The sequence below is a fragment of the Danio rerio genome, chromosome 4 (assembly GCF_049306965.1).
Source record: "Danio rerio strain Tuebingen ecotype United States chromosome 4, GRCz12tu, whole genome shotgun sequence".
NCBI lineage: Eukaryota > Metazoa > Chordata > Actinopteri > Cypriniformes > Danionidae > Danio > Danio rerio.
In genome coordinates, this window is record NC_133179.1 from 27,480,919 (window position 1) to 27,494,337 (window position 13,419).

General features: G+C 39.0%; 2 protein-coding genes across 23 annotated transcripts in view; one reads left to right on the forward strand and one right to left on the reverse strand.

Moving 5' to 3' along the window:
- Positions 1 to 6,649, forward strand: part of iqsec3a (IQ motif and Sec7 domain ArfGEF 3a) — a 252,307-nt gene extending 245,658 nt beyond the window's left edge. For 8 of the 21 annotated variants that reach the window (XR_012402129.1, XR_012402126.1, XR_012402137.1 and 5 more), the window contains one exon: positions 4,272 to 6,649. Coding sequence is in view for 6 of the 21 variants with exons in the window: in XM_009300451.5 (XP_009298726.2) it covers positions 4,272 to 4,313 (42 nt within the window). In the remaining 15 variants the exon portion in view is untranslated. Of the gene's footprint in view, positions 1 to 4,254 lie in introns of all 21 variants that reach the window. The other 13 variants (XR_012402130.1, XR_012402125.1, XR_012402124.1 and 10 more) reach the window with 4 other exon arrangements.
- Positions 1 to 13,419, reverse strand: part of LOC141381638 (uncharacterized) — a 259,466-nt gene that overhangs the window by 203,131 nt on the left and 42,916 nt on the right. The window lies entirely within an intron of this gene.

Here is a 13,419-nt window from a genome sequence, read left to right on the forward strand (position 1 = left end):
ACTGTCAGTTAATGAAAAACGTGACAAAAGAAGCTAAAGTTACTTGGTGAATTACATTCTATACACAAATATATAACAATCATTTACTTAACAGAGTTAGACATTTCAACACTTACCGATAAATTCATTTGGATGAGACCACGATGAGTTCACAATGCAGGCTTTCTTTTGCGTTGTCTGGTGAAGCGAGTCGGTGTTGTTTGCGAGTCGAGGGACTCGGTTCGGTTCAAGGAATTGGCTCCCTTATGTGAGTTGTAAGAGTCGGATCCCATTCAAAACTAATTGCCTTTTTGTACAGTATATTAACGTAAGATAACATGATTGATTAGCATTTCGTTATAACTTAATAAGCCACAGGTATTTACGCTAAGTACACTAATTACACATTGATATGAAGCTTTTGAGCACGTGCTATAAAAGGATCCCTGATCTCCGAGCAAACAACAGTCCAAAACAGTTCAATCCATTTAAATCTCACACAAGTACTGAAAAGTACCAAAATAATAATAAAGTATTGCACTAAATATACCATAAAATAAAGTTTTAACGGTTGTTCATGCAAGAATGTAGTTGTTTAAAACTCAAATTTGCGATTTTTCTTTTTTTTTTTTTTTTAGAAAGATGGTTTGTATATTAAAATGTCATTCGACAATTGCGGACATGTCCACTTCCAAGAGCCGCCAAGAGCAGCGTTTGCTCGGCTAACTGACTTGTACCCTTAGCTAATTTGAAAATGCTAGTTTTAATCACGTTGGATTTAATTATTATTTTCTCTCTTTAAAATGATTCAATAATAATAGCTAAATTCTTATGATAAAATTGATTAGATTTTATTACAGACATTTTTTATTAATATTAAAGCAAAAAAATGCCCTAAAATCAGTAAATTAATTTTATTAAATAAAGTGAACATATTAATTTTATTGAAATCTACAAGACCACAGAATGACTTTTTACAGTGTGAGTAGTTTTAGGGTCATAGGATCTTGGAGGTATTCGGCCACTGGCTCCCATTCTGTCCCCATTTGTGACTTTTTACATACCAAAGCAAATGCAAATGATAATGTTTCACATATAATTGATAATAATAATAATAATGCTCACAAGAATGACTAATAATGCCACAGGTATGGGGTAGAAATAAATTATATAGTTATATAATAATAATTAATCCAAATTTCATAAACACAAAATGAATTCCTCATCATTACACACGTGTAAACACTGAATTATGATTCATTCCTTTATTGGCTTGTTAAGTTCATTTTATCTCATCATTGAAATTCAGTGGAATTTCAGTAACGTTCTAATTTGTGAAACTCTATATTGTTCTAAGACCTCTGCTGTATATATAGGTTAGAGAACGGTCAAATAATAAGAATATTTAATAAAATAAGTTTATTTACTTCACTAATTCCATTCAAGAGGTAAAATTTGTATAATGTATACAGTTATTCTACACAGAATGATATATTTCAAGTATTTATTTAGAGTAGGGGTTTAACCCCAGCATTCTGGCCAAATCTGCCCACTGGCCTCTGTCCATCATGGCCTCCTAAAGGCTGATTTATACTTCTGCGTCAAACGCACATGTATGCTACGCGTTGATGCATAGCCCTTCGCCGTGGCCGTTGGCGTCACTAACGTGCACCTCTCAAAAAATGTAACTACACGTCGAAACAACGCATAGCGCAAGCTCTGTGATTGGTCAGCTTGGTAGCGCTGATGAGTCTGGGCGGGACCGAGAGCCGCGCGAATGGCGCAAGCCAAATGGAGCGATTGTTTACAAGTGTGGAGTCCCATGAAAGAGCTCCGGATGGAAAGTTTTGTTTTGTGTTTAACTCATAGTTGAAGCTGTTGTACGTCCGCCGGTTCCTGCCTCAAAATGAACGAGTTTGAGCCACTTGTACATCCAGGAAGTGTTCAGGAAAAGCAAAACAGCAGCGAAGAAACTCAACACAGAGGAACATTTACACCCTACTGCCAACTAGCATTTCGGAAGTGTTAAAGTAGACCAACAGAGACGCAAAAGTATAAATGCACAGCTACGGGCGTTGCATACGCCGTGGGTTACACCGGTCACTTGTAGCAGAAGTATAAACCAGGCTTAACCCTCCCCATATCATAGTTGGCTTCATCACTCTGTCTCCTCTCCACCAATCAGCTGGTGTGTGGTGTGCGGTCTGGTGCAAAATGGCTGCCGTTGCGTCTTCCAGGTGGATGCTGCACACTGGCGGTGGATGAGGATTCCTCCCCTTGTTATTATTATTTATTTAAATGTTTATGACAGCTATTGAAAACCCTAAATTCAATATCTCAGATGAGTAGAATACACCTGGAGCCACACTCTAAATCAGCTTAAAACACCTGCAAAGGCCTTTTAATGGTCTCTCAGTCTAGTTCTGTAGGCCAGTGGTCGCCATCTCCAGGCGGTCTGTGGATCAATTTGTCCTGGGCCGCACAAGAAATCATTAATTGTTTTCATTTTATTTATTTGCTTAGTATAAACATTTTTTTTTTTTGAAAAAAAAATAATAATAAAATTTAAAATGAGAAATGCATTCTCTCTGAGCAATGCGCTTGTGTCTTCAAGAATGCCACAAGTGTATTGGGAGTCACGTGACAAGAGCTGACCTAATGGCTTCATATTTTGTAGGGAATATACACATTTCGCAATAGTATAGACAAATTTTTGTGTTTTTTAATTTTCTCCATAAATAAAACTTATATGCAAGATTTTTTATCAGCTTATCATCTTCTGAGAAAACGGTCCCCGACCCGAACCCCAACTGTCATTTTTGCATTTCCTTTGGAAATCAGGGTTCCAGAATCTGGAGAAGGAGCAGAGAGGCACACAACTTGTGTTGCTTGAGCTCCAGTGTAAAGTTTCCACAATCAGTGATGGTGTTGCTCCACTGTGTTTTCTGAGGTCCAAGGTCTAGTGCAGCTCTATACCAGAATGTTTTAGAGCACTTCCAGCTTCCTGCTGCTGATCAACTTTATGGAGATACAGATTTAATTCTCCAACAGGATTTGGCACCTGCACTCAGTGCTAAAGCTACTAGTTCCTAGTTTAAGTACCATGGTATCCGTTTTCTTAATTAGCTAGTAAACTTGCATGACCTTAACCTTAAAATGACCTTAGGAAAGATGCGATATGACAGACCCAACAATGCAGAAGACCTGAAAGACACTATCAGAGCAACCTGGGCTCAACAACTGAGCAATGCCACTGACTGATCGACTCGATGCTGCGCCACATTGCTGCTATAAGTCAGGCAAAAGGAGCCCTAACTGAGTATTGAGTGCTTGTGCATGCTCATACTTTTCATGTTCATACTTTTCAGTTGGCCAAGTTTTTTTTTAATTCTTGCTTTGTATTAAGTGAGATACTGGATGTTTTTAATTTTTTAGTTGTCATCAAAACCATCAAATTTAAAAGAAATAAACAAAATAAATATAATGAAATATAAAACAAACTGTGTGGAATGTATGTATATATATCCAAGTGTTTACAAGTTTCATTTTTTTTTAATAGAATTAGTGAAATAAGTCAACTTTTTTAAAAATATTCTAATTATTTGACCAGCACCTGTAAATTAACTTTTTATCTTTATTTACTCATTCATTCTCCACTTCTTCAAAGAATGCATTTAGAGCCTTTTAGGAAATTAGAAGCCATTGTGAAAGTCACTGACTACCATTTAGAATAACTTTTTTTGTGTTCTGCTGAAAAAATGAAGTATAAAAGGAAACATAAATGTTTAAAATGACCTTAGGGTGTGTAACAGTGAGCACATTTTAATTTAGGCTAAACTATCCTCTTAAGTCTTAAATTAAAAGTTAAATAGATAGTAATGGCATGCATTCGCATGTGTGGTGTCTGTACTACATTGTCCAGTTATCCTCTTCTCGTTGTTTAACACATCCCACCCTTCGTGTCCCTCTCTTTCCTCTTAATGCTCTAGTGGTTTCCAAGGGAGACACAAGGGCCCTCTGTGTCCTCTTAATAACCACCACAAACCTTCGTGTCACAAACACACGTTGCCCAAAACCCTGCACATTCGCATCCCCAATTTCAGCTACCCAGTTTGTTTGTGCCCAAGAACACAAAAGCAACCCCCCTTGTGCCACATCCAAACACAACACTTTGCGCATGTCTTTTGTGATGTGTGTTCACCAGAGGGCTGATGACGGTAGAAGGAGAAGAGTCTTATAACATATCATGCTATCTCTGACTGTTTTCTAAACTAGGTGTCAATTCACAACAGGCTTCAGACGTTCCAGCTCAATGCTGCACCGCTGAGCCCTGAGAATGCTGCCCATCTCAACCACCAGAGGGAGCCCATCCAACAGCCACCATTGCAACGTGCCAGTCCCACAACCTCGTACTCTTACCACCCTGTGGCCCTGACTGAGCTACGACCTGACACCCTCATCCAGTGCCAGCAAATTGTCAAGGTCATCGTCCTAGACAAAGGTGGTCACGGGCACGTGGAGGCATTCCTTAGCCAGAGTCCCACACATCACCAGCTCATCCAGTCTGTTGTTACTACACCAGTGCATTCACCTGATGATGGAGACAGCCATGGGGGGAATGATGGCTCACAACCTCCGTTGCCTCCACCACCGCCACCATATAACCATCCCCACCAGTATATACCCCCAGATCCTCGAATTTCACTGCAGAGGACCCCAAGTGGCTCTCATAGCCTAATGTAGAGTCTAAACCCACAACAATTAGACACTCTTATATGCATATATTTATGGTTACAGACTTTATTGACTGCAGAAATGTGAAAATACCATTTTAACTAATGTATATTTTGAAATGTTGCATAGTTTTAACAAATTTCTATAACTATGTTTTTGTCTTTCTCTCCACTCTCTGAGATTATATTGTTGAGTACTTGTCATTGATAGATTTTTTGTTTTTGTTTTGTTTTATTAAAGAAACCAAGCAAATTTAGTTTGATTGCTTAAACACTAGCTTTTGTGTGGGAGATAGTTTTAAATGTTAAATACATTTTTTGCCTTTTATTAGTTTATTAATGTGTCTATCTATTTAGTTTGACTGTAAAAAGATATATGTGCCAAACTGAGGACCCCTTTCACAGTGGATTTTGCACTGTTGAATGCTTAGGCTAGAACAAATGTGTGCTTATAACAGAGATCATTTAGATTCCCACTAGGTACACACATGTCTTTTTAAAAAAATATATAGGTTTAAGTGCTACCATAAGCCAAAAACTTCTTCACTTGCTTTCTATGTCTGATGTTGTAATCCTGTAAAATGTGATTTACTTCTTTATCATCTGTCTTTGTAAATGCCTTTTAAGTAACCCCTTTAACTGATAAAAGTATGTAAATTAAGAATGTAGAATGTTTTAAGAATCTTTCAAACGACTTCTCAACATTTCCCAACATGACTGTCAAAACTAATATGATTTCAACATTCATATTATGTGCAGCTGGTATTTTAAAATATTTTGAATACTTAGCAATCAATTGATATGACATATCATCATGAGAGCAGCCATTAGATGGAGATGTTGTACCAAACAGCTATTCAATGTGTACCTTTGTATTAGGGTGAAATGCAGTTAGTTGTCATCAAAATCATATATTTGCATGTGCTGTGTTTTTTTTTTCAAAATGTTCAAACCATGATTCCAACAGATCACACTGCAATCTGCTTTGTTTCATTAGTGCAGCATTTTTGCACTTAAGTTTCTAAAACATTTTTTGCTGAATTAGTGAAAAATCTGTAGCAATGCACATGATATGAATTTTACATTTTCATATGATTTTTTGAACCCTAGTGATATTTCTATTTATTTTGTACGTATTTTTTTAAAACATTCACGTTTTTTGTTGTTGTTGTTTGTTTGTTTGTTTTTGTGCGTTTTGTCATGTAAGATTTTATGAATTCAAATGATTTATTCATTAAATTACAACTGATTGAGTTAATTGACAATTGTAAATTTGACTTTCTGTGATGTAGCAGTGCAATCAACATGACCTTTGATAAACATTAGAAAAAAACTATTTCCTTGGGTTACTACATTTGTGATTCACTATCTACTTTATAAAATTGCATCAGCACACAGAAAGCTGTATTAAAGCCCTTATATGATAAACGTAAAATGACTTTTACTGTGTGGTAATGTGCCACAACCCTATTTGCATTGGCTATAGTTTTCATGGTCAGGAATTTCAGAGAATACCTGAAAGAAGGCCCATATTTTATTATTGTAGGTCTATTTGAACTTTATAGTAAATTGGAACATACCTTTATCTAAAAAGGCCTGTTGATCCCAGCATTCATCTTGGACATGTTGTTTGTCTGCCATTTTGTGAAAAGATGACAGAATGTGGTATAACTTGCTGTTGTGACAAAAATCAGACAATGTAACATGCTAACAGAGAATGTAACACTTAATTGAAGCTTTCAGGAATGAAATGACACTTAAAACATCAATGAAATGCTCGTTGTTGGCACAAAACACTTTACCTGAATGTTTGTCTGTTCTGGTCTGATTTTATCAGCTGGATGGGAAAACTGATCAATGGTTTATATTTTTTTCCTGTATGTAACAATCACCACATAAAACAGCAATGAATAATCATCAGCGTGATTTACCCACAACCAAGTATTTCTCCTAGGTACTCATTCATTCAGTCTTAATCCATTTAATAATCGGGGGTCACCAAAGCAGAATGAACCGCCAACTTATCCAGAACATGTTTTACGCAGCGGATGCCCTTCCAGCTGCAACCCATCCCTGGGAAGCACAATCATACACTACGGACAATTTAGCCTACCCAATTTACCTGTACTGCATATCTTTGGACTGTGGGGGAAACCGGAGCACCCGAAGAAAACCCACACCAACGCAGGAAGAACTCCACACAGCAAACTTTACACAGAAATGCCAACTGACCCAGCCGAGGCTCAAACCAGCGACCTTCTTGCTGTGAGGCGACAGTACTACCTACTGCGCCACCACGTTGCTGCTAGGTAATCAATAGCTTTTAAAGTCATTATGATACAAAATCCTGCAATGTCATCATTTGTAAATGATAACTTTATAAAAAATAACTTTGTAGCAATTTTCACCCACACCTAAATTACAGCCTTCGTGGATTGATCTGAGAAAAAGTAAGTCGTTTCAGACCCACAAAAGCCAGAAATATATGTTAATTAAATTTAATGTTGAATTTAAGCTGTGACAGTACGTTCAGACCGAAAGTGGCGAGAGCGTCAAAGTAGCCGGAAGTCATTAATTTTCAATGGGAGCAGGCGTCGATAAGTGGCGAGGAGCAGCGTGGCTTGTCTTCGCCAGTGTGAGCGGCGAGGAGAGTTGAAATCAAGTCAACTTTATGGTAATGAGCTATGACGCGATTTGGCTGCAAGCAATCAAAATGTAGAAGTCCACCGCATGAGGGGATTCCAGAGAACACAGTCCTGTCAACTTTGGTTCTGACCACAGTTGTTTACAAGGGTTTGATTATTGCGGTCCCAGATTTTCAAAAATTTTTTTCTTATAGAAACATACATTAAAAAGTTACTGATGTGCATTAATGTCATTCTTTTTTTTTCTTTAAAAGAGTGGGAATTTTGTATGACAACAGTATTGCTGCTTCAGGATATTTCAGACATATGGACACATAATGAATAAGTGGAGCAAAGCCACACCACATGCAACTCATTCTTTCATTGTTAAATGAATTTTATAAAAAGTGTGCAACATTTTCACGCTAGAAAGCATGATTTATGCAGAAATTTAACTGAGATGATATGCTGCAACGACCTCTTTAGACACGAGATCAATGTAGCGAATTTTGATGCTCTTATCGCCAGAGCTGAAGGCAAACAGCATTGTCGCCAGGGTGGCCAGAGTGACCTTTGACTCTCACCCCCTTCAGTGTATACGTACAGTAATACTGTATGTGTAATTGTAACATGAATATTATGTAGTACGTAGTGTGTCATATGATTGGGTGATTGTTTCATAATTATATTGCTGCTTTTTCGAGATCTGTCTGATCATCAATTAACATTTTGTTTATTGTGTTTATTTCAATATAGTGATGACTTGTGACTACAAAGTTCACATGTATTGATGGGTTTTCTGCACAACCTAGATGTCATCAAACTGTTTTTCTATATCTTTTCCAAAAACTAGGTCTGTCTTTATTCTGTGCTAATACTTCTATTTCTCACACATCTAAAAGAAGAATTCATTCAAAAAAGTTTCTGTCTCTTCAATTCAAATCTCATTATTGTTGAAATTTTATGATAGAAAATTGTGACATTGTTACACAATTGGTTAACACTTTTTAATAACTATACACTATAAATCGTTTATTAAGCATTAGCAAATAGTGAATTCATTATCTGTTAAGCATTAACTCTACATTAATGTGCATTAGTAAGCAGTTTATAACTGCAGCTACAAATGCTCTAATCTTGTCTTAGAAACGTATTTAAAATGTGCTTAATAGTTGTATTTTCATACTTTGTTAATGATTTATTTTTCATTACTAAATTAAGTATTGCATTATTTACAAACCATTTGTATTTAAGAGTAGTTGAGGGTTTTTAGGATCAGTCAGAATGAGTTAGTAAATGATTAATAAACTATTGAAATCAACATTTATATATCTTATTATTCAGGCATATATTAATGGTTACTATGTATGTTAATAAATGCTTTATCAACTCAACTTCATGCAGTTTTGTGACCTAATCTAAAATGAGGACTCTTTATGCTTTATAAATCCTTTATAAATGCAAAATTAAATAAAAAATAATAAAAGCAAAGTTTGTTAAAATGTTATATGTGTGACAAAATTTGCTCAATTTATGCATATTGATAAATAATAATAATATTAATATAATATTCTGTGAGGCAAAACAAAAACAATCCAACATGGTTATAAAATGGCTTATTGACTAGTCTAACATATAACAAACAAACATACAAAACATAAAAACAAAAACACAGCAAGGAAATAAAGAGTAAAAATGAAGTATGGCAAATCTCACTCAATTACTGATATTAAAAAGTTGGGGATTGTCACGGTCGTGGAAATCACACCAAGTGGGAGGGTTGCAAACAATGGTGATGGTAATGGTTGCGGAAATATTAGCATAGGGAGTTCACATACTGAAGACATACTGAGGGGGGAGAGCCTTATCACTACACCACTGACAACAATACCAAACTTGACACTTTATACACACATTAAGCAGGACCTATGCATTTATACATTTGTTAACATCATAAGAGGTCTATTGATGCATGCATACAATATTTTATTTACTATTGGACAGAACATATAGATTGCAAACAAACACAGCTCCAACTTCATGTCTTGTGTACGTATATGTCTTATGTGTTTGTTTTATTTCCATTGGCGACTCCTAGAGGCAATTATGTTAAATTGCACCCTACAAAGTATTGCACAAACATGTGAAAAACATTGCTATTAATATATCATTGATAAAATAGGTTAATTGACACAATTATTATTATTATTATTATTATTTACTAATTATGTGATTTAGAACATATAAAAGCATTTGCAAATGTATACAATATTGTGGAAAGGTGGTCTTGGTCAACCCATGATTCATTAATCCTCACAAATGCGAGATGAATGGCTTCTTGCACTGATAAAAATGATTCTGAGCGTTTGTAAATATTATGAGGTTTAATTAGTGAATAACATGAATAAATGTAGTTTAGAATTCATCAGGGTTTGTTCAAAACACTGTCACGTCACATAAAAGATGAGGAACCCAATTTCAAGCAAAACAAAAAGTCTTTTAATATTGTTCTCACAAACAGACAGGAAAATGGTGAGTGGCTGGAGGCAATGAACAGGTGAATAATAATAGTGGTGGTCTGGTTCGGCAGCACTGATCAAATGTTTATAATACTCATCAACAGAGCAGATAAACATTTATCATAGAAGAAACCGGGATGTCTCAGATGTAACTCATCAACAGAGCGGATCACACATTCATCATGAAGAAACAGGAAGCATCAGAGTGCAACATGGAATACAACCAGACCACTTACCACCAGCGAAGAGAGGAGCCTGACAAAACACAAAGAACCGTGAGCAAACAACGAACTGGTGTGTGCAGATTAATTGCCGTATGAAAAACGGGCTTTAATTTTGATACATGAAATACGGGATGAATTCTCCTGTACGCTGGAGGTAATTTGAGGCAGATTGCCACTGGACTAATGATTTTAGTGACAATAAAAGGGGCAATAAATTTAGGAGCTAACTTATTGCAAATGGTGCGGAGAGGAATGTTTTTAGAAGAAAGCCACACTTTTTGACCGACAACGTAAACGGGAGGCTTAGACCGGTGGCGATCGGCTTTAGCCTTGGTGCGCGTCCCCACTCGGAGGAGGGTCTGTCTGGCCCTGTTCCAAGTGCGACGGCACCTCTGGACAAAGGCTTGAACAGGGAACCGTGACTTCGGATTCCAGACTGGGAAAAACTGGTGGCTGGTAACCTAGACTACACTGAAATGGAGAAAGGCCCGTGGATGACACTGGTAACGAATTATGTGCGTACTCCACCCACGAAAGTTGCTGACTCCAAGAGGAGGGATTCTGCGAGACCAAACATCGCAATGTGCGCTCAAGATCCTGATTGGCTCTCTCGGTCTGGCCGTTACTCTGAGGATGAAAACCAGAAGAAAGATTAACAGTGGCCCCCAATAAATGGCAGAATTCTCTCCAGAATCTAGAGACAAACTGAGGCCCCCTGTCAGGCCATGAATGCGAAAGACATGATCAATGACAGCAACCGCTGTCTCTCTGGCTGATGGTAATTTGGGCAGAGAGATAAAATGAGCAGCCTTCGAGAACCTGTTCACCACGGTCAAAACTACCGTGTTACCGTTAGAGGATGGAAGACCCGTAACAAAATCTAGTGAGATGTGTGACCAGGGTCTCGAAGGTACTGACAGCGGTTGAAGGAGCCCAGCAGGTGGGCGGTTGGAAGACTTAGAAACCGCACAGACAGAGCAAGCCAATACAAAATCGCTCACATCACGAGCCATAGTTGGCTACCAGAATCGTTGTTTGATAACGAATAACGTGCGACTCACCCCTGGGTGACAAGCTATCTTGGAGGAATGACCCCACCAGACAACGTCGGACCGTAATTCCTCCGGCACGAATAACCGACTCGGTGGGCATCCGTCGGGGGCGTTACCCCATTCAGGGCTGTGCGAACCCTCGACTCGATCTCCCAGGAAATGTTCGCTACAACAATCCCCTGGGGAAGCACAGGATCAGGTGATGACGTGCGATCCGACGGTTTGAAAAAACGTGATAATGCATCAGGTTTGATGTTTATGGAGCCTGGTCTGTAAGAGATCGTAAAATTAAATCGTCCGAAAAATAATGCCCACCGAGCCTGCCTGGAGTTTAATCTTTTAGCGCATCTAATATATTCAAGATTCTTATGATCGGTCCAGACGATAAAGGGCACCCCCGAGCCCTCTAACCAATGACGCCACTCCTCCAAGGCAAGTTTGACGGCCAACAACTCTCGATTACCAATGTCATAATTTCTTTCAGCAGGAGATAATCGATGAGAAAAATACGCGCAAGGATGGATCTTGCCATCCGAGGAGGAGCGCTGGGACAGGATGGCTCCGACCCCAACCTCAGACGCATCAACCTCCACCACAAACTGCCGGTAAGGATCAGGGGCAATGAGGATCGGGGCTGAAACGAAACAGCCTTTTAGTTTGGAAAAGGCAGCTTCAGCTGCACTGGACCAACTGAGCGGCGTCTTGGAGGAGGTCAAGGAAGTCAGAGGTGCGGCGAGCTGGCTGAAATTGCGAATAAAACGCTGGTAAAAATTGGCAAAGCCCAGAAACCTCTGCAGGGCCTTACGGGAATCTGGGGTTGGCCAATCTACCACAGCCTGAATCTTCTCTGGATCCATGCGCATCCCCTCGACTGACACAATATGTCCCAAGAACTGAACCGACTGTGCATGAAAAACGCATTTCTCCGCCTTGACATAAAGCCCATTCTCTAACAGCCTCTGCAACACTCGCCTGGCGTGTTAAACGTGTTCCTGGAGAGAATGAGAAAAAATTAGAATGTCATCCAGGTAGACATAAATAAACTGATCTATCATATCTCTCAACACGTCATTGACGAGTGCCTGGAAAACAGCCGGAGCGTTGGAAAGGCCGAAGGGCAGAACGCAGTACTCAAAATGCCTCTAGGGGTGTTAAAAGCTGTTTTCCCCTCATCCCCGGTTCTTATGCGAACCAAATGATAAGCATTTCGGAGATCTAATTTTGTGATAAAGTTCGCCCCCTGCAGGCGCTCGAATGCTGAAGACATCAACGGCAAAGGGTAAGTATTCTTAACCATGATGCTTTTCAACCCTCGATAGTCAATGCATAGGCGAAGAGAACCATCCTTCTTTTTCTCAAAAAAAAAATCCCGCCCCCGCCGGTGAAGAAGACGGGCAGATGATCTTGGCTGCCAGAGAATCAGAAATATATTTCTCCATGGCCTCCCTCTCTGGAACAGACAGTGAATATAACTTGCCCTTGGGCGGAGACGTACCTGGCAATAAGTCTATAGCACAGTCATAGGGACGGTGAGGAGGTAGAGAAGCAGCCCGGGACTTACTGAACACTCTCTTCAGGTCATGGTACTCACAAGGCACGTTTGACAGATCCACCTGCTCCTCCTGAAACACAAAACAAGGAACAGTGGAACAAGCAGACAATAAACAAGACTTATGACAGCTCTCACTCCATGAAAAAACTGCACTGTGACCCCAGTTAATGTGGGGCTTGTGTAGGACCAACCACGGATGTCCCAAAATGACAGGATTATTAACAGATTTAGTAAGAAAGAAAGAAATGTTTTCTGTATGATTTCCTGAAGTGACAAGTCTAATAGGAGCCGTGATGTGTGTGATGGTTGGAAGAGATAATCCGCTAAGTGCTTGGACTGCTATGGGTAAGGAAAGAGGAGAGAAAGGAATTTTTAACTCATTAACTAAATCAGAGTCAATAAAGTTCCCTTCAGCTCCTGAATCAATGAGCGCATAACAGGAATGAAAACTTGAATTAAATCCCAACTTAATGGGTAGAGATGTGGTATCGGGAGAGTCCTTTCCAGTCATAATCTCTCCCACCAAAAAACGCTTACCAGCAGGTGAATTATTGTTTTGACCGTGCAGAAGGCTGCAAAATGCCCTGCAACCCCACAGTACATACACAAACCACTTGTGCGTCAGATGCGTTTCTCCTCCGCTGAGAGGCGAAATCCTCCCATTTGTCTGGGCTCGGATTCCGGAACAGGAAGTGTAGCCTCCGAACAACAGGTCTGTGAAGCCAAACGTTGCAAA